Consider the following 22,836-nt stretch of genomic DNA (forward strand, 5'->3'; position numbering starts at 1 on the left):
GTTCCCCACCACACCCGGAAAATTTTTGTATTTTTTTGTAGAGACAGGGTTTCACCATGTTGCCCAGGCTGGTCTCAAACTCCTGGGCCAAGTGATTCACCTTCCTTGGCCTCCCAAAGTGCTGGGATTACAGGTGTGAGCCACCATGCCTGGCCCGCCACAGTGACTTTTTAAAATAAACTTTTATTTTATTTGTTTATTTATTTATTTATTTATTTATTTATTTTGAGACGGAGTCCTGCTCTGTCGCCCAGGCTGGAGTGCAGTGGCGTGATCTCGGCTCACTGCAAGCTCCACCTCCCGGGTTCATGCCATTCTGCCTCAGCCTCCCGAGTAGCTGGGGACTACAGGCGCCCACCACCATGCCCAGCTAATTTTTTGTATTTTTAGTAGAGATGGGGTTTCACCTTGTTAGCCAGGATGGTCTCGATCTCCTGACCTCGTGATCCACCCGCCTCGGCCTCCCAAAATGCTGGGATTACAGGCGTGAGCCACCATGCCTGGCCTAATCTTTTATTTTTTTTTAGAGAAGTTTTAGGTTCACAGCAAAGTTGAGTGGAAAGTATAGAGTTCTCATATACCTTTTCCCCACGCCACATACACACGACCTCCCCCACTACCAAAATTCCCCGCCACAGTGATACATTTGTTACAATCCATGGCCCTACATTGACATATCATTATTTCTCAAAGTCTATAGTGTACATTAGGGTTCATTCTTGGTGCCGTATGTTTATGGGTTTTGACAAATGTAGAATGACATGTGTCTACCCTTATAGTATCATACAGAATAGTTTCACTGTCTGAAATTTCTCTGTGCTCTGCCTGTTCACCCCTCCCTGTCCTCAGTCCCTGGAAGCCACTGATCTTTTTTACTGTCTTTGTGGTTTTGCCTTTTCTAGAATGTCATATAGTTGGAATCATACAGTATGTGCCCTTTGCAGACAGGCTTCTTTCACTTAGTGATATGCATTTAGGCCCCTCCATATCTTGTCATGGCTTGATGGCTCATGTTTCAGTGCTGAGTAATATTCCATTGTCTGGATGAACCACAGTTTATTTATTCATTTACCTACTGAAGGACATATTGGTTGCTTCCAAGTTTTGACAATTAAAAATAAAGCTGCTATAAGCCTCCCTCCACAGGTTTTTTGTGGAGGTAAGTTTTCAGTTCACTTGGATGAACACCAAAGAGTGTGACATCTGAGTCATATGGTAAGAGTATGTTTAGGGTTATAAGAAACTGCCAAACCATCTTCCAAAGTGGCTGTACCGTTTTGCATTCCTATAAGCAATGAATGAGAGTTCCTATTGTTCCACATCCTTGTCAGCATTTGGTATTATCAGTGTTTTGGACTTAGCCATTCTAATAGGTGTGTAGTTGTATTTCATTGTTGTTTTAAGTTGGAATTCCCTAATGTCATGTGATGTTGAACATTTATAGTAATGTTTTTAAATCTTAGACAAAACTATTCAATTCTGCCAGACCCAGTACCTCTTTTTTCTTAAAGCATGATGATCCCATTTTATTGGACAAATAACATGCAAAGGAGCTAAGCAGACTTTTTGCTAATGTTTCATTTTTCATGCTGTGCGGGAACAATGATCTTGTCTATCTTATTCTCAGTGGTATTCCCCCAAACCAGCACAGTACCTGGTCCATATGATTCACTCACTAAATATTTACTGTAGTTGGTTAAGTAGTGGCCTGCAAAAAGATATCCCCACATTCGAATGCCTAGAATCTGTGAACATTGCTGTTCTGGGAAAAATGGTCCTTGTAGATGTAATTAAGTTTAGGATGTTGAGATGGAAAGATCATCCTGGATTATCTGGATAGACCAATCCAATGACAAGTACCATTATAAGAAAAAAGCAGAGGGAGAGATGAGACAGGCAGAAGAAGAGATAGAAGAGGAGGAAGCAATGTGACCGCAGAGGTGGAGATTAGAGTGATGTGGCCACAGGTCAAAGAGTACCTACAGCTACCAGAAACTGGAAGAGGAAAAGAAAGGACCCTCCCCTAAAACTTCCAGAATGAGTGTGGCCCAGTGGACCCCTTGATTTCAGACTTCTGGCCTCTAAGCCCTACGTATCCACTAGTCAATTTTCCATCTCTATGGAGTTGCTTATTCTGGACATTTTATATAAATGGAATCATACAGTGTGTGATCTTTTGTGTCTGGCTCACTAAATTTAGCATAATAGCACCTCCTGTTATATTCTAAATATATTGTAATATTCCTTTTGCTTTCTTAAAATTCATAGATAATATGACCTACTTACACATACAATTTTTTAAATAACATGCTTTATAATAAAAATAACTTTTAAAATAAGTATATGTTGTAACATGTCTACACTAGGCTATTTATTTCATAGGATAGTATGATCCTTGAAACTGCTTTACTATTTATGAAGCAGTATCACCATGAATGTGCCAATGATGGTAGCTGGGACACAGATATGCAGTGTTGAAGTCTCAAATACAATAATCAGCATTCCCCTTGATGATAACCTGATTTCTCCAAATTATGAACAATTCTTTTTTATAATGTTTAATTTTAAAATAAAATAGAGATGGAGTCTCACTATGTAGCCCAGGCTGGTCTCAAATTCCTGTCCTCAAGTGATCCTCCTGCCTCGGCCTCCCACAGTGCTGGGATTACAGGCATGAGCCACTCACTATACCTGGCTAGTTCTTGATAAAGTTCCAAATAAACCAAAGTTCCATTTTCTCTCAGTCTACACAGTAGTTATGGCCTTGGAAACTTCAGTGTATGTTCACAACCTGCAAGAAAATATTTGGTGTTTACTTGTAAAAGAGAGTTAGGCTCTCAACTCAGAGGATTACAGATGGGTTTTTCACCTACATGGATGTCTGGCAGAACACTCAAGAGTCATGTTAGACACAAAAACCAGTTTTCATAGAGTGGCACTGTCCTGTGCATTGAAAGGCATGTTGCATGCCTGGCCTCCTCCCTCTAAATGCCAACAGTGACTGCAATCACTGCACTGACCAGAATGTCCCCCAGGAGAGCATCCATCCCTGCTGAGGACCAGGGGCTGAGCCCTTCCCAACTTCAAAACCACTTCCACGTGCCTGATCACCTCTGAGTCCATATTCCATCAATTTCTTTTTTCTCTCTTCCATATGTAATTTCTCCCTATTTGTTATTCTCCATACATTCATCAACCCATTCAGCATTCTTTCATCAAAAAAAAAACAAAAAACACATTCTTCAAATCTCTCTTCTGCCCTACTGCTGACTTACATCATACTGCATCTCTCACCTGGATTTTGCAATATTATCTTAACTGATGTCCTTCCTTCAAGTCCTGATATCCTCATCCCCACTCTACCCTTGGTATCAAAGGGTGCCGTCAGACATGCAGATCAGGTCAGGCCGGGCCTCTGCCCAGGATCTCGCAGTAGGCTAAAGATCCATTCTACAACATGGTGCCTCATCACCAGGTTCTCCCCAAACATCTGCTTCTCACATTTCAGAAAAATGTTGAACCACTTTTTTTTTCTTTTTTTGGGATGGAGTCTCAGCTCTGTTGCCCAGGCTGGAGTGCAGTGGCATGATCTTGGCTCATTGCAACCTCCACCTCCTGGGTTCAAGCAATCCTGCTGCCTCAGCCTCCTGAGTAGCTGGGACTATAGGTGCCTGCCACAACACCCAGCTAATTTTTGTATTTTTAGTAGAGACGGGGTTTCACCATATTGGTCAGGCTGGTCTCGAACTACTGACCTCAGATGATCCACCTGCCTTGGCCTCCCAAAGTGCTGGGATTACAGGCATGAGCCACCACACCCAGCCTGAACCACTTTTTAAGACATGATTGGCATACAGTAAACTGCACATATTTAACAGCTTTATCAAGGTATAATTCATGTACTACACAATTCACCCATTTAAAGCACATAATTCAATAATTTTTAGTGTAGCCACAGGGTTCACACATGTTTAAAATATTATAAGTTGAGGGTTGAGCGTGATGGCTCATGCCTATAATCCCAGCACTTTGGGAGGCCAAGGCAAGCGGATCACCTGAGGTTGGGAGTTCAAGGCCAGCCTGGCCAGCCTGGCCAACATGGTGAAACTCCATCTCTATTAAAAATACAGAAAGTATCCGGGTGTGGTGGCACACGACTGTAGTCCTAGCTATTTGGGAGGCTAAGGCACAAGAATCACTTGAACCTGGGAGGTGGAGGTTGCAGTGAGCCAAGATTGTGCCACTGCACTCTAGCCCAGGCAACAGAGCAAGACTGTCTCCAAAAAATAAAAATATATACAAGTTGACACACTTCAAGAAAGGTACCTATCCCTGAAATCATCACCACAATCAAGATGATATTTATCACCCCCTAAAGTTTTCTTATGCCTATTTGTAATTTCTTTTCCCCTCCCTAGCAACCACTTACTTGCTTTCTGTCATTATAAAGTAGTTTACATTTCCAAGAATTTTACGTAAACAAATCATGTAGTATGTACTGTTTACTTTGTCATTTGTCTTGGTCTGGCTTCTTCATTCAGCATAATTATTTTGAGATTCATCCATGTTGTAAGCACATGTCAATAGTTTATTCATTTTTGTTGCTGAGTAGTATTCAGTTGTATGATTATACCAGAATTTGTGTACTTACCTGTTAATGGTAATTGGGTTGTTTCCAGTTTGGGGCTATTATAAAAAAAGCTGTTATGAACATTCATATATGAGTATTTGGTCATATTGCTTTTGTTTCTCCTGGGCAAATACTTAAGAGTGGGATGGCTGGATCATATGATAAGTATATATTAAGAAACTTATCATATAAGTATACAGGTAGACTTTTTAAGAAACTACCAAACTATTTTCCAAAGTGGTGGTACCATTTTTGTTTCCTCCAGAGGCATGTGAGAGGTTCACGTGCTCCATGTCCTCACCAACACTTGATGTGTCAGTCCTGTGAATTTTGGGGAACACATTTAGACCATAGCAGTAGGTCCCCAATAAATATTTGTTTAATAAAAATATAAATGCTGACTATTATAGTAATTTATATCGGTCACTTTCTACGTGCCAGGTACTATACTAAGTGTTTTGCATACATTTTCTCATTTAATTCTCCTAACAAATCTAGGAGATAAGCACTATTTTATTTTCATTTAGGAAAGGAGAAACTTAGCCCTTCTAGTGGATGTGTAGTGGTGTGCCTCACAGTTTAAACTCTAGTGGTCCTAACCTCCTAGGAGCTCCCACTACCTATTATCCAGCATCACTTCCCCAAGCCTTTGCTCTGGCTGTTCTTGCAACCTGGATGCTTCTTTACCCATCCCTTAGTTAAACCGTCTTCCTTTTGATACAGACAGGAGACAGGGAAATACTGGGTAGAAGAGGGTGGTCCCCTGGCAAAGGCCCCACCCTCCAGCCTGGAAACCCACTGCCCTAAATAGGAACAGGCATTCCTGTTTTCTCACCCCCCTATCCTGTACCCATATAAACCCCAAATCCCAGACTCCACAGGCAGACAAACAGAAGAGCAGAAGAGCAGCAGAATGGCACAGCAGAGAAGGAGAGAAGAGGAAGAACGTCTGAACATCTAGAGGAGTTCCGCTGAGGACAGTCGGAGAGGAGATCGGCTGCTGGATAACCAAACTCCAGGGGAAGATCATTTTCCCACTGCATCCGCCTTCCAACTCCCCATCCATTCCACTGAGAGCCACCTCCACCACTCAATAAAACCCCTGTATTCACCATCCTTCAAGGCCATGTGACCTGATCCTTCCTGGACGCTGGACAAGAACCCGGGTACCAAGATGGCACTGAGCTGGTTAACACTTAAGCTGTCTGTGATGGCAGAGCTGAAAGAGCACTGTAGCATGCCCACTGGGGCTTTGAGAGTTGCAGACACACATCCCTAGACTCCTAACATGGGGCCAGAGCCCCAAAAGCACTTGACCGGGCTCCCTGCACCCTGCCTGTCTGCGTGCTTCCCCTCCTGTAAGGGGTTTGAGCAGCAGCTGCAGCAAAACAGACGAGCCACACCCCTGTCGCACATCCTGTGAGGGGGGTCAGGGAACTCTCCTATTTCACTTTAACCAGCCCCAGGTTCTCTGGCCATCCAGGTTGAACCAGAGTTTTCTGTATATATACACATACTCATAGAATTCTGTGGATTGTTTTTCAAAGCCTTTTCACATTATCCTCTGAAATCTTCTTATTGTGTTACTGTTTTCCCTACTCAAGGATGGGGACCTAATACAAGGCTTGGCTCATCATAGCATCATTGTCACATTTGGCAATGCCAGAAACAGGATACAACCTTCTGAGAGTGATACTTTTCCTCTGCCACTTGAAAAATGTAGCTCTAACTATTTTCTCCTGTTTAAAGAGAGCTGTGATCACAGTCATTGTTATTTGAAAATTATTAATGAGACATAATATGCAGCTGTAGTATTTTTAAATAAAATGAATAATTTTCCTAACTCCACAAAACATTCTTCAAACATAGAAGGTGAAATATAAATGAAGACAAAGGAACTCATGAACCTCAAAGAAATTTAACTTTATCTGAAGGAGAGTCACCCAATCATTATTTTTATGATTTTAAGGTTTCCTGTTTCTGAGGATTTTAAGTATTTTTTTACCCTTATCCTCTATGTTAGAGTGTGAGGATTTTAAGTATTTTTGAGGGAACTGGGATTAGTAGTTATGCCTATGATATTTTGTTTATGTTGGTGGGTGAGGAAGAAGTAGGACTGAGAAGTACATTTCAAGCAGCTTCTGAGAAATTCCCGGTAGTCGGTAATACCTGCCAGTTTTTCAACTCCCCAGATAATGGTGAGTTAGATGTGGTTTTTACAGGTTCACAGGAGGGAGGCAGAAACATAAAAAGAATGAGCTGATTTCCAGGAGAGTAGTTCCTGGTGGTTAAGTGGATGGTAAAGAAGTTAAGTTTCAAAGTCCGATTCGAAATTGCAGCTATGGAATTCAGAGTAATTGTCGCTGAGGCTTTATAGCCTGTGGATTTGGCCTGTTGTGCACAGGGAGTGGTTCTTGGTTTTTAGCCCAGAGCAAAGTGGCAGTGAAGCACAAACACATACGCAACACCTTCTCAGGGGGTTACTGGGTTTGCTGGAATTATGCACAGAATTAACCGGCAACTCGAGTTAAAAGAAAGCACAAGAATGTGGGAACTCCTACAGCAATCCAGCTGACTAACCAAAATTATTTTGAAATAGTTCTTCATAGCAGGTTTTCTTTCAAGCAAGGTAATGCCATCCATCACGAGCTAAATAAAACCCTGGTAAGGTCAACACAGTCCTGGTAAGATACGTTTTATGATTAAAGCCCACGACAAAGTGATTTGTACAAGAGGACTATATAGCGCGGTGCTTCTTAAATTTCCCTGTGCACATGAATCACTTGGCAATCTTGTGAAAATAGAGATTCTAATTTAGTAGGTCTAAGGAGAATCCTGAGATGACTACATGTTAAAGCAGCTCCTGGGTGAGGCTGGTACAGCCAGTTCTCAGACAGTGCTTTAAGTTGCAAAGGCAGGTACTTAAGTAAATACGTTTTTCTTGCATATTAGATTATGAAGTTGTCCTGTAAATTTCTTTGGCAAAGTAAATTAGTCTATTGTTAATAATCCTATTCACTCCTTCACAAAGTAAACAAGTCTGTTGTTAATAATCCTATTCACTTTCAGAGGGTATGGACATCCAATTCTTTTTTTAAAAAATCAACTTTCGTTTTAGATATGGGGGATATATGCACAGGTTTGTCACAGGGGTGTAGTGCACCCAGGTAGTGAGCATAATAAACAATAGTTTTGCAACCTACTCCCTCCCCCTCTAGTGGTCCACAGTGTCTGTTGTTCCCATGTTTATGTCCTTGTGCGCTCAGTGTTTAGCTCATAGTTATAAGTGAGAACATGTGGTATTTGGTTTTCTGTTCCTGAATTAATTTGCTTAGTATTTTGACCTCCAGCTCCATCCATGTTGTTGCAAGGACATGATTTTGTTCTTTTTGATGGCTGTGTAGTATTCCATAGTGTACATGTACCACATTTTCTTTATCCAGTCCACTACTGATGGGTACCTAGGTGGATTCCATGTCTTTGCTATTGCGAATACTGCTGCAATGAAGAGATGAGCATATGTGTCTTTTTGGTATAATGATCTATTTTCCTTTGGGTGTATACTCAGTAATGGGATTACTGGGTCTAACAGTAGCTCTGATTTTAAGTTCTTTGAGAAATCTCCAAACTTCTTTCCACAGTGACTGAACTAATTTACATTCCCACCAGCAGTGTATAAGCATTTCCTTTTCCCCACAGCCTCACCAGCATCTTTTGTTTTTTGGCTTTTTAATAATAGCAATTCTGACTGGTGTGAGGTGATATCTCATCGTGGTTTTTGACTTGTATTTCTCTGATGATTTGTGATGCTGAGCATTTTTTCATATCTTTTTTCAGTAGATATGAACACTGGTATGTCTTCTTTTGAGAACATGTTCATGTACATCAAATTCTGATTTCTATCTTCTGCTTTGAAAAAAAGGAGGGAGAATATTTCTTCGTTAATGACCTCATGGAAAAATAATTTTTAAAAACTCCATATTAGGCCAGGCGTGGCAGCTCATGTCTGTAATCCCAGCACTTTGGGAGGCCGAGGCTGGCAGATCTCCTGAGGTCAGGAGTTCAAGACCAGCTTGACCAACGTGGTGAAACCCTGTCTCTACAAAAATCAGCCAGGCGTGGTGGCAGATGTCTGTAATCCCAGCTAGTCAGGAGTCTGACGCAAGAGAGTTGCTTGAACCCGGGAGGCGGAGGTTGCAGTGTGCCTGCCGGGTGCAATGTGTATTCCATATCGAGCCCTTTTTTTGAGACAGGGTCTTGCTCTGTTGCCCAGGCTGCAGTGCAGTGGCTCTAATCTGGACTTTGCTCACTGCAGCCTTGACTTCCTGGGCTCAAGCAATCCTCCCACCTCAGCCTCTCAAGTAGCTGGTACCACAGGCGTACACCATCACACCTGACAAATTTTTAAATTTTTTGTAGAGACAGTGTCTCACCATCTTGCCCAGGCTTGCCTTGAATTCCTGAGCTCAAGCCGTCCTCCCTCCTTGGCCTCCCAAAGTGTTGGGATTATAGGCATTAGCCACTGCACCCAACCTGAGTCTTTATTTAAAGACTGAAAATACCCATGCCATTTATTTGACTGATGCTCCTGATTACTAAAGAAGTTACAGTAAATCCCATATGTTGCCTTCATACAACAGTGGCATTCAAAAAGTGTCTTACTAGCTGTTCGAGTAAGAACAGTCACTTTTGTGGTTAAAATTTGAAAACAAGTGCTGCCTGGTTTGAGTATTAGGTTATCTTTAGTGCAGGACCATCGTCGTTTGGAGGTAGCATCATGTGGTAGTTTCAGCACAGACTTTGAAGTCAGACTTTCTAGATTCTAATCCCAGTTCTGCCGCTTGCTGACTGTGTGCCTGTGGATGAGTGTGCAATGGTTTTCTCATCTGTAAAACTGGTCTGCATTCTCCAGGTGTTACTAGATTGAGTAAAAATCTGCAAAGCTCCTAGAACAGTGCCCAGCACATATATAAGCTACGTAAGTGTTTGTTAAATATAAGATTAAAATAAATAATATATGCATTAATGTCATATCTTAGTTGCTCAGTGGTCCTATGGAATCCAGAAAGCCTGTTGTCTTTTTACCAACTAAAATATCCTACAAGACTTTGCCAACAAGTAGCTGGTCAGAGAGAAAGGAACCTTCAATCAACAACCTGAGAACCCCAAAATATATCCATGACACTTGGAAATGCATTCATTTTCCTTATTTGATTAGACTTACCTCGGTCCTTTGGTTTTGCAGTTGGTGATGTATATTGGCCAAGTGGCCAAGGATATCTTGAAGTGGCCCCGTCCCTCTTCCCCTCCAGTTGTGAAACTGGAAAAGAGACTGATTGCTGAATATGGAATGCCGTCCACCCACGCCATGGCGGCCACGGCCATTGCCTTCACCCTCCTTATCTCTACTATGGACAGATACCAGGTAAGGTGGCCTGGTTCTTCTTCCTACCCACCTACTGAGGCAGCAAATAGAGGCTGCACTTCTGAATTTTCTCTTAAAGCTGCTTTGAGGGACCTTAAGGTTTATGAAATAAAGATTAAGAGAAACTGAAACCTATTAAGCAGATGACAATTGCATCATAAATAAAGTGACTATGTAATTTAGCATTTAAATCAGGTTATGCCTGAGTGTGAACATCAGCACCATATTAATAATGACACCAGGACAACTAGCATAATATGGGCCGTCCCAGGAGACCAGCATGTATTATCACCCTGGGCTGCCTGACGAGACAGTGCTTGAATTAGTGCTCTCATCCTCTGTTTGCAAGTGAAGTTTATGTCCTAGTAAATGATTCTCCAGGGCTGAGATGATTCCACCAAATCCCTCTGCCAGACTCTCCAGGGCTTGGGGCAGCAAAGAGTCTGTGCCTCAAATTAGCCTCTAAGGATGTCTCTGCCCTGGTTAAGGCTCAGCCACTAGAAATGATGGCTCAAAGTTTTCTAGAACAGTTTAAATGGCAGGGGATTCATAAATGTTGAAAATAGAAGAATTTTACTTAATATCTGCTTACATGCCAATTATAGTAAGACTTAAACAGTTATATTATTATAGCAATGGAAGTTATTTTTCTCCTATTTGAGACCTATGGATCTAATCTTATGTTTAATTTTATAAGTGTTATCTTTTACCCATTGGAAGTTTTATTGTTTGTTTGATTTTAAGACAGGGTCTCTGTTGCTGGGGCTGGAGTGCGGTGGCGCCATCACCGCCCACTGCAGTCTTGACCTTCTGGGCTCAAGCGATCCTCCCATCTCGTCTTCCCAAGTAGCTGAGACCACAGCTATGCACCACTACACCCAGCTAATTTTAAAAAATTTTTTTCTAGTGAAGGGGTCTCGCTATGTTGCCCAGGCTGGTCTTGAACTCCTGGCCTCAAGCAATCTGCCTGCCTGGGCCTCCCAAAGCACTGGGATTACAGGCATGAGCCACTGCCCCAAGCCCCACTGGAAGTTTTAGATTCCATTAAATCTAGCAGTCTTGTAGATAAATGGCAGTATTGTTTTGCCCTGTCCCTTTACCCCAGAAGCCCAGGGATGTTCCATATTCCAGGTTATGCAGAAGCAGGAAGTCAAGCCTCATGTAGCTGGAAAGATCAGGACTAGTGTGGGGTCCCAGCTCTACCACTGTAGCCTTCTACCTGGTCAGCTGGGTTTAGACCTCTCTTACATAAGAAAGGGACAGTTAGAAGGAATATATTTGACTAGATATCATCTTTTGTCATAAGTTACTTAAATGTCATGCCAGGGCCAAACAATGTCTGAGCTCCCGGCACTGTCTGAATTAACTTAGTGCAGACTGCTGAGCCATGTTGTACCCAATGTCACCTACCCTAGAAGGGTGTAGTGGGCCAAGCCCCAGCTCCCGTTGGGTTGATCTTGGTGCCCAGAGAAGTCTGTGAACTTGCTAATGTTACTTATGAGAAAAGCAGCAAGTGGAGGCTCGCAGCAGGAAAACCACCACCATCACCACGGACACATCCATTGCAGAGCCACCCAGTCCTCTTTAAAAAATTCTCATCAACTTACATGATGTAGCAGTTTTCATAAGGTTGGAGTCATGTTGTGAATTTCTTTCCTATTTGATTTTTAATGGTGAATGTATTTAGCTAGCTGAGTTGTTTGCTCATAAACAGCTCTAAATATTGGTTTATTTATATATTTTATATTTATTGGTTTATTTATATACATATTTATTTATATATATTATATATTGGTTTATGTGTGTTGAGTACCCAAAAACTATTGAAATAAAATTTTAAAAATGTGTGTTGAGGCTACTGCCCACACTCTAATTTCCAAATGTATTAACTCATTAATTCTTAACACTTTTAAATTAAAATCTGAGACTTAGTTAATGATAAACCTTAAGAACAGACGTGACAACCAGGTGTTATGGTACTCATGTGTTACATGGGGAAGAACACACTGGGCTTGGACTCAGAAGGCATGGCCTCCAGTTCTGACTCTCACTTACCAGCTGTGTGACCTCAGGCAGATCATTTCACCTCTCTGAACCCCAAGCTCCTGTTGTGAGGGTCAAATGGGAGCATTGAGGGGAAAATGCCTTTGTGATAAAGTTCATTAATAATGTCATTTATTATCATGGTTAAGGGCTTCCTCATTTGTAAAATGGGGCTAATAACAGAGCCTACTTCATAGGGCTATGTGAAGACTAAAGGAGATAGTATAAAGTGCTTTGCCTAATACAGACAGTGCCCTGTTGTCTTTGATCTTCTTACGACAGTATGCCACAGACACAAGTGCTTGAAGCAGGTGGATTATATGCCTTTGTCTAGCTTATAAGCAGAGTATCTGTGTGTTCCTTATATGATTCAGCATTAGCCAGATTCCTCTAGCCGCTAGTATTACTCAGCAGCAAATGTTGAGAGTCAGTTGAATCTGCACAAGTGCTTTTGACATCTGGACGCAAATATGCCGATTCTGACTTTAGGCCCATTGTCCCTCCTTCTACAGAGGAGGAGAAGTTGCTTGTTGGGATTTTCAGATTATAGCCCTGGCTATCTATCTACCTTGCTTCTTGGTCAAATTGTTTGTTTCTTATCGTTCTAATTTAAGAATAGGTAGAAATCAAAGTTATTCATTTCACTAAAACTGCCAGCACTGTAGTTGTGGTCATGAGTCTTAAAGCCAAGTCCTACTACGTCTCACGTGCATGCTTATATGCTGTGAAACGTCCTCCCAGAGCTGTATACCTAGGTATCTTCCCCTTCTCTTTCTTCTGTCTCCCTGCTTAAAAAAATGTTTTAAGATAATCAGATTGCTGGTCTGGGGAATGCAAGATTTGGACTAGCAATTTTTGCATTAATGAATCCTATTCCCACCTATGACATCAAATAATATATGTCTGAGTGTGATCTAATTCCCTTGTTTTTTCTCCTCCCCCCAACAGTATCCATTTGTGTTGGGACTGGTGATGGCCGTGGTGTTTTCCACCTTGGTGTGTCTCAGCAGGCTCTACACTGGGATGCATACGGTCCTGGTAAGGCTTTGCGGTCAGGTCTTGTGGCGATTGTTTGAATGGTATTGTGGTCACTGTGTCAATATGTTTCTCATACTACTTATTTATAAAATTATTTGCATATGTAATTATATTTCTCATCATGCCAGTGCATTAAGTAATTATTATGTTCGGGTGCATGTATGATAATAGTAATGAAACATTAAGGTAATATCAATGAGGCTGAGCTATGCTGAACCCTCAAGATTTTGAAAATGGGCTAGAACAGCATTGGAGACTCCGGTCATTTATATTCACATCAGTTTACTGACGATGCAGCAAGCAGTTCAGGAAAAGCCCCCAGGCTCACAGGCACGAGTGAGTAGATGCAGTTCCCCACTTAGGTCCTCACAGAGAGGGGCCTGAAATCAGGGGTCTCCAGTGCCCTTGCAAGGTAAGCATCCCACCAGGTCAGAGGAGCCCAGAATCATGGCTTTGCTTCCTTCCATACTGTTTTAGGCTGGAGGCAGTGGTGGGAACACAGAGTCCCATCTGCATCTAAAGGTCCATCCACCCTGTTACCATATTAGAAATATTTTCCAGGGCTGCCATGATTGGCACAGTTAAAATTCCTCGAGAATTCAATTTCCCAGTGTGTCCACGGCTGCCTTGAAGTTCCAGAGCATAAGGCTGGCCATGGTCGACCACAGGGGCGCTATTTATCATCGTAATAGGTACAAGAAAGATTTCTTTAAAAAGAAATGGGCCCTTGCTCATTGTGTGTTTATCTCAATTCTGAAGCTTAAAAGTTAAGTTAGCAAAAAACCTGGGAGGGAAAGGCCTACACCCCACATGGGACTTCTTGCTTCTCTCTCTGGTCCCTTGTGTGAGTTTTTTATGGGAAACGTGGGAGACGGGGGGCAGAAGGGCAGAAGCCGCAGAGTGAACAGATTGGGGAGACCATTTGTCAAAATGAACAGAGGCCGAAGTAACTCAGAGAAGGGGGATTACAGCTTCCCAAGGGTCTATCAAAGAGCAACATTACACTTTCCTCTTAAGATGCAAAGGAAGGTGCTGATAGCAAATGACTCAAGGCCAGGCCTCAGAAGAGGCAGGCAAGTCTCCAAGTTTAAGGAGTGCTAAAAATCTCAGGAATCAAGATAAATAATTTGAATGGAGTTTTTTAAAAAATCAAAATTCATGCCCCCAAACCCCATGATGAGCTAAATAGTCAAATTTTAAGTGAAGACAAGATCTGACCCTGTATTTGCATGTGTGCCTCAGCTGCTTCACCTCAGCCTGGCCCTGACCTGGGTGCTGCCTGGGTGAAGGTGGGCCTCAGATCTTGGAAATAAGAAAGCAGCAATGAAGGGCCAGTCCTGTAATTTTACCTCCCAAGGCACATCCTTGCTGTCCCCATCCCACGTCACACCACACTCGTGGCTTCTGAGATGGAGGGAAGGAAGGGAGGAGGGCGTTCTCAATTTGCTACACTGCTGCTTCATGTTACAAAGAGGTTCTCTCCAAATATGTTCATAGACTTCAATATGGAATGAAGAACTCTTGGGTTCTCTGGCATCTCTTTTTATCTGGGGCTACTGTTTAATTTCTGTAGGCTTTAATAAAAAATGATCTTGGTAATGATAGACTGGATAAAGAAAATGTGGTACATATACATCATGGAATACTATGCAATCATGAAAAGGAATGAGATCATGTCCTTTGACATGGATGAAGCTGGAAGCCATCATCCTCAGCAAACTAACACGGGAACAGAAAACTTAACACTGCATGTTCTCACTCATAAATGGGAGTTGAACAATGAAAACATATGGACACAGGGAGGGGAACAACACACACCAGGGCCTGTTGGGAGGTGGGAGGTGAGGAGAGGGAACTTAGAGGATGGTCAATAGGTGCAGCAAACCACCATGGCACACGTATACCTGTGTAACAAACCTGCACGTTCTGCACATGTATCTCGGAACTTCAAGTAAAATTTAAAAAAGAATGATCTTGAGAACTCGGGTTAAAGTTAAAATGAAAGTAAGCACGAGCATGTGGAGCTACAGAGATGAGTAAAGAGTACACAAAACCCACCTCAATAGAAACACAGCTACAGCTTTTTCTTTTTAAAGTGAGTTGTGGGGACAGTAAGCAGATATTTAGGGGAAGATAGATTAGGCCTCTCATCCAGATGCAAGGAATGGGTACCGCCCCCCTTTTGGGAGCATTGGTCCCAGAAGAAGCTGGAGCAAGAGGCCACAGTAACCATTGTCCCCAACCCCATCTGTTTTTTCAGGACCCAGGGCTTCTTTCATGCTCATAATTTTATTTCATAAAGATCTTAGACCCTGACTCAGGCTCAGGCCCAGGTACCAGTCAGGCTACAGGACCAGAGAACGGCCTAGGGTGCAATGATGAGTAATTTCTAGTAGAAGGGAACAGTTGGTTTTAATAGTAGGATAAGGTAGAATTATGGATTAGTTGTCTTTATTCAGCAGCAACTTAATCAGCTCCTACAGGCCCCTGGCTTGGAACGAGATCTGGGAGCTCTTGTGGTAAAGAAACCTACCCCACCCCTCAGGTGTCCAAGTCTACTGAAGGAGACAGATGTCTACACTGCTGATTACCTGACATGATGATATAGTTAGGATGGAATAGCTGGATTGAGCCAACTATGATAGCGTGCCCCTTACCTGGGCCCCTCACAATCTCTAGGGAATGTCTTTTATAATGGCTCTCAACCATAGCTGCATATTCAAACCCCATGGGAAGCTTCTAAAAACATCTCTCTGAAGATATTTGAAACCCCATGTTCAGAGAAGCCTTATTCACAATAGCCTAAAGGTGAGCCCAAGTGCTCACTGACAGATGAATGGATAAACATAGTGTGACATCCAGGCCTAACTCAGAGTCATAGCAGGTTCAGTTCCAAATCATCACCATCAAGTGAATATCACACTCAAGCAAGTCACACAATTTTTTTTTTGTTGTTTCTCAGTGCATATAAAAATGGTTACACTATTCTGTTGTCTACTAAGTGTGCAATTGCATTATGTCTAAAAAAAGCATGTAATATTTTAATTTAGAAATAATTTATTGCTAAAAAATGCTAACAATTATCTGGGCCTTCTGTCAGTCATAATGTATTTGCTGGTGCTCAGTGTTGATGGCTGCTGACTGATTAGGGTGGTGATTGCTGAAGGGTGGAGTGGCTGTGGCAAGTTTTGTTTTTGTTTTTGTTTTTGAGACATCTCATGCACCACCACATCTGGCTAATTTTTGTATTTTTAGTAGAGACAGTGTCTCACTATGTTGCCCCAGGCTTGTCTCAAATTCTTGGGCTCAAGCAATCATACCACCTCAGCCTCCCAAAGTGCTGGGATTACAGGCATCAGCCACCGTGCCCTGTTTCTTAAAATAGACAACAATGAAGTTTGCCGCATCAATTGACTCTTCCTTTTAAGAAAGATTTCTTTGTAGAATGCCAATGCTGTTTTTTTCCTTATTTTTCTTCCCTTTACATATACCAAACCATGTGATGATATTTGATAGCCTTTTACCTGGAGTAGGACTTTCAAAATTAGAGTCAATCCTCTCAAACCCTGCAATTGCTTTATCCACTATGTTTATGTAATATTCTGTCCTTTCTTGTCATTTTAACAATGTTCACAGCATCTTCACCTGGAGTAGATTCCATCTGAAAAGATTACTTTCTTTGTTTATCCATAAAAAGCAACTCTTCATCCATTCAAGTTTTATCCTGAGATTGCAGCAATTCAGTCACATCTTCAGGCTCCACATCTAATTCTAGTTCTCTTGCTATTTTATTTATTCTTTTAATTTTTTGAGCCAGGCTGGAGTGCAATGGCGTGATCTCTACTCACTGCAACCTCCGCCTCTTGGGTTCAAGCCATTGTCCTGCCTCAGCCTCCCAAGTAGCTGGGACTACAGGCATGCGCTGCCACACCCAGCTAATTTTTGTATTTTTAATAGAGGCGGGGTTTCACCATGTTGGCCAGGCTAGTCTTGAACTCCTGACATGAAGTGATCCGTCTACCTTGGTCTCCCAAAGTGCTTGGATTACAGGCACAAGCCACTGCGCCCAGCCTCTTGCTATTTTAATCATATCTGCAGTTACTTCCTCCACTGAAGTCGTAACCCCCTCAAAGTTATCCATAAGGGCTGGAATCAATATCTCCCAAACTCCTGTTAATGTTGATAGCTTGACCTCCTCCCATGAACATGAATCACAAATGTTCTTAATGGCATCCAGAATGGTGAATCCTTTCCAGAAGGTTTTCAATTTACTTTGTCCAGATCTATCAGAGGAATCACTATCTATGGTAGCTATAGCCTTATAAAATGTGTTTCTTAAAAAGTAAGACTTGAAAGTAGCAATGACTTCTTGATCCCTGGGCTGTGGAATGGATGTTGTGTTTAGCAGGTATGAAAACAACATAAATCTTTTACATCTTGTACATCTCCATCTTAGGTGACCAGGTGTATTGTCCATTAGCAATAATATTTTGAAAGGAATATTTTGCTCTGAGCAGTAGGTCAAAACAATGGGCTTAAAATATTCAGTAAATTATGCTGCAAACAGATGTGCTGTCACCCAGACTTTGTTATTTCATTTCTAGAGCACAGGCAGAGTAGATTTAGCATAATTCTTAAGGGCCCTAGAATTTTCAGAATGGTAAATGGCCATTGGTTTCACCTTAAAGTCACCAGCTGCATTAGCCCCTAACAAGAGCATTAGCCTGTCCTTTGAAGTGTTGAAGCCAGCATTGACTTCTCTCTAGCTGTGAAAGTCCTAGATGGCATCTTCTTCCAATATAAGGCTGTTTTATCTACATTGAAAAGTTGTTGTGTAACGTAGCCACCTTCATCAATGACCTTAGCAAGATTTTCTGGATAACTAGCTAGAGCTTATCAGAACTTGCTGCTTCACCTTGCATATTTATATTTTGAACATGGCTTCTTTCCTTAAACCTCATGAACCAAATTCTGCTAGTGTCAGACTTTTTTTCTGCAGCTTCCTCACCTCTCAATCATCATAGAGCTAAAGAGAGTTAGGGTTTTGCTCTGGATTAGACTTTGGCTTAAGGGAATGTTGTGACTGGTTTGATCTTCTAACCAGGCCACTCAAACTTTCTCTATAATAAGGCTGTTTAATTTTCTTATCATTCATGTATTCATTGGAGTAGCACTTTTAATTGCCTTCAAGAACTTTTCCATTCCATTCTCGATATGGCTGTTTGGCACAAGAGGCTTAGCTTTTGGCCTATCTCAGTTTTTGAAATGCCTTCCTCACTAAGCTTAATCATTTCTAGCTTTTGATTTAAAGAGATGACAGCCAGGTGCAGTGGCTCACCTGGAATCCCAGTGCTTTGACAGTCTGAGGAGAGAGGTTTGCTTGAGCCCAGGAGTTGGAGGCTGTAGTGAGCTATGCTTGTACAACTGCACTCCAGCCTAGGTGACAGAATTAGAGCCAGCCTCCAAAATAAATAAATAATAAATAAAATGAGAGACATGTGACTCTTCTTTCACTTGAACACTGAGAGGCTATTAGGGTTATTAATGGGCCTAATTTCATATTGTTTTGTCTCAGAGCATAGGGAGGCGAGAAGAAGGCAAGAGAACACAGAGACATAAAATGAGCTCAGACTGTTGGGAAAGTGGCACTGATAGACTTGCTGGATACAGTATTGCCACAAAACTTCAATTTGTAAAAAACACAGTATCTGCAAAGTGCAATCAAGGGAAGCAGAGTAAAATGAGGTGTGCCTGTCCACATACGATGGAGTATTAGCCTTAAAAGGGTGGGGAATTCTGACACCTGCTACAACATGGATGAGCCTCGAAGACATTATGTTAAGTGAGATAAGCCAGTCAGAAAAGGAAATCTTATATGATTCCACTTACATCAGGTACCTAGAGTAATCAAATTCATAGAGACCAAAATTAGAATGGTGGTTGCCAGCGGCTGTTGAGGAGACAGGGAGGAATGAGGAGTTCTTATTTATTGTGTATAGAGTTTCAGTCTTGTAAGATGAAAGACATTTTGGAATTGGATAATGATGGTGGTTACACAACAATATAAATCCTGTTAATACCACTGGATAGTTTAAAATGGTTAAGGTGGTGAATTTTATGTTATGTGTGTGTGTATACATATTAATAGATATATGGAGGTGGGTCCTGAGCTTTGGTATTTTTTTAAGCTCCCCGGTTGATTTTAATGTGCAACCGGGGTTGAGAGTCATTGATTGGACTAATGATCTGTCTTTCATGCTAGATATGGGCATGCCCCTGAACAAAACTGGGTTGGAAGGTGGAGACAGATACTCTGTAGGCACCCAACATCCACATGAACCACTCTGATCGCACACAGCTTTGATGCTCAGGGCGTGTGAGTACATCATTCAGGTGGCTGCCTACTTGATAGAAATGGCTCTCTCTAGGCTGGGCGTGGTGGCTCATGCCTGTAATCTCAGCACTTTGGGAGGCTGAGGCAGGTGGATCACCTGAGGTCAGGAGTTCGAGACCAGCCTGACCAACATGGAGAAACCCCCATCTCTACTAAAAATACAAAAAATTAGCCAGGCGTGGTGGCACACGCCTGTAATCCCAGCTACTTTGGAGGTTGAGGCAGGAGAATCACTTGAACCTGGGAGGCAGAGTTTGCAGTGAGCCGAGATCGCGCCATTGCACTCCAGCCTGGGCAACAAGAGTGAAACTCCATCTCAAAAAAAAAAAAAAAAAAGAAAGAAAAAAGATGGCTCTCTCTGCATAAGCAGGAGAGCAATTCAGGGAGAGAAATAATTTGCTTATCCCACCTCTTAGGAAGTCACTCCTTGTCAGATGTGGTTTGGTGCCCTTGTCAAGGCTTTGCTGACAGGCTCCAGCTAGTCTCCTGGGCAGGCCCAACTGAAGCATGGGGAGGCATTAAACCCTGCACGGCTGTGTCATCATCCTCACCAAACCAGATCTGGCCCCACCCCAGGAAGGGCGTCCCTGTCTACCAAGACACACAAGCAAGAAACATGGGCAACACCCCAGCTCCTCCCTTCCCACACCTCCATCAGTCAGGTAGTCACCAAGCTGAATCCGTTCTGGCTCTTAAATATGTCTCACAGCTGCTCTTACACCACTGCTTGGAAATTATTTCCAAATCTGATTATGCTATTCCATGCATGGAGGAGAAGTTTCTCTATCTCTTGCTGGACGTGAATGATGACACAGCCCCATTTGTGAGCAGCAGCCATTTGGGAATCTTTGGGGAATTGGCCTTTGAGAGAAATCAGTATTGTCCATGCCAAAGTATGGAAATAAAACACGGGGGCCCCGATGACATCACTGAGTGATTGTACCACCTCTGGGGCCACCCTACCTCTGGGCTCACCATTCAAGGTAAAACAGAGTTCCTTATTGCTGAAGCCAGTTTTTACTGAGGTCTTACATTTTCCTATGGTAAAAGGCTTTCTATGTGAAGTGATAATTTATGAAAACAGTTTTTTGGTGTATAATTCATGTTCTCTTAGTTTGAAGAATAAACCAATTGCATCCAGCTGAAGGAAAAGAGAGAAAAAGGGAAAGGAGGGAAGATAGAATGTCTTGGAAGGACTGGAGTAGCTCATGGAGCTCAGGAAGCTGTCAAAAAAAACAAGCCTCAGGAGGGATCAGAAGAGGGGTGGCTCTGAGGAGTGTCATCACCTTCCCTTTGGAGTGCCACCATTCGTATATCCCAGCTCCCGACAACCCTTCCCTCAGATCAAAACATATGGAGGTGAGACTTCGGTTGGACCCAGCACTACCCTTGGACCAGTAAGCCTTGGCAGGGAGACAGGTTGCAGAGCAGAAATGCAACCTGGGAGCCACCCCTGTAGGATGTGAAGGCAGTGTCCTGAGAACAGGGACTGGAGAGAGCCCAGTAAGTTCACCACAATTGAGTATGCCCAAAATCAAGTGGTTACCAGATACATTAGTCAGGACTCCTTGAATGAAAATAACAGACACCAACTCAAACTAGTTTAAGCTTACAGGGAAATGTATTGATGTTTATAATCATAGTATAAGGAGGTCAGAGGTGCAGCTGGCATTGGGAGAGTGGGACCCCAGGCCTTGACCTTCATCAGAAGCTTCCCTCACCAATCTTCCCCAGGCTTATCTCTGCATGGTGGATTCATACTCTCAGGCTGCCATCCTCCCTGAGATTGGAGTTCTGGGCTTCATTTTTTTTTTTTTCTGTTTCACTCCTTAAAAGACTTCAGGGAGGAGAGTTTCGGGGAAGATCTCACATTGGCTGCACCTGGATAACAAGTCCGTGGCTGCATCAAATGCTATCCCAGGGGTGCTGAGAACTGTGATGGAACCAGCCAGGTCTGGAGCCAACCTGTGCGAGCAGTGACTCTGGCAGCAAAGGTTAGGGTTGGGATTGGCATACAGGAGGCTCAGTTCTCTAAAATAAAGCGCCTCCTGGCATCAGAAGCAGGACAGACAAAGCCCATGATATGCTCTCTGCATCTATAGCATGGCATTTTTTCTACTCTTTCAAAGGCTCAAAATGTGGAGCTAATATTGTGTTTGTGGAGGAAGGAGGGCTAGAGCAAACCAAGAAGGCTGATCATACTATATTTATGATGCCCTGACTATTCAACTTACACAAAACGGATTTTAAGCCCTTTGACTAATAAAACAACCATCCCAAATATATTAACAGTAAAACTAGCCAAAATTTTTGTTGTTAGTGAATGTGTGAAATATGAACACACAGTGAATACTTGTTCTATTAGTTTGCACCTGACCTAGCTGAAATGCTGCTTTATTTTATTGTCCCTAAATTGTTTGATCTCTGGATAATTACACAGATACTGTTTTATTTGCTTATTCATTTTTTTTTTTTTCCTCCCAAGTTTTGCTTTAGTTTTGGTTGGAGTCAGAGAATGTTGCAAAGGTTTCTCAAATACTAAATTATCTGCAGACCATACGAAACTGTGTTCTGGCTTTGGACTACAGCATTTTTGTTGTATTTTTTCATGTTGTTTAAAAAAAGTTACTTCAAACTGCCTTACTTAACATGGGAAAAAAAGCCGATGGCAATATAAATTACACCCTACCAAGCCTTACTTTCTGTTACACCCTGTTGGATGAGTTACTGAGATAAAATGGGAATTTAGTTATGTTTCTGAGCATCAGTCACTATGTCATTATGTCCATTGTTTTCTCTTTACCCTAGAGAGACATATTTTACCCTTTTGTAAAAATAGGGAATTATTTCTAGTTTCAAAAGTAAGAAATACTCATGGTAAAACATTCACTCCCTCTTGGTTTTAATTTTTTTAAAAGACAAAATAAATCATTATTATTTAACCACCAAAGGAGAAGTTCAGATACCCATTGTTGGGATTAGGCCTTAGCATACTTTCCAGCAAGAACTTTCATATGTATTACTAACAACAAACACAGGCAAATTAATTTTTGTATCTTCTTTCCCAACACTGTTCAAAAAGCCACAGTGGGGGCGCAGTGGCTCAAGCCTTTGGGCACAGTGGCCCAGCACTTTGGGAGGCAAAGGCGGGCAGATACCTGAGGTCAGGAGTTCAAGACCAGCCTGGCCAACATGGTGAAACCCCATCTCTACTAAAAATACAAAAATTAGCCAGGCATGATGGCAGGTGCCTATAATCCCAGCTACTCGAAGCTGAGGCAGGAGAATTGCTTGAACCTGGGAGGC

The 22,836-nt window shown here is 42.2% G+C and overlaps 1 protein-coding gene across 1 annotated transcript in view; it reads left to right on the plus strand.

Moving 5' to 3' along the window:
• SGPP2 (sphingosine-1-phosphate phosphatase 2) overlaps positions 1-22,836 on the plus strand; it is a 144,928-nt gene that overhangs the window by 88,555 nt on the left and 33,537 nt on the right. The window contains exons 3-4 of the mRNA XM_024243913.3: positions 9,876-10,055; positions 13,047-13,136. Coding sequence (XP_024099681.2) covers positions 9,876-10,055; positions 13,047-13,136 — 270 coding nt within the window. The remainder of the gene's footprint in view (positions 1-9,875; positions 10,056-13,046; positions 13,137-22,836) is intronic.

Source organism: Pongo abelii, chromosome 11 (assembly GCF_028885655.2).
Source record: "Pongo abelii isolate AG06213 chromosome 11, NHGRI_mPonAbe1-v2.0_pri, whole genome shotgun sequence".
In the NCBI taxonomy this organism is placed as follows: Eukaryota; Metazoa; Chordata; class Mammalia; order Primates; family Hominidae; genus Pongo; species Pongo abelii.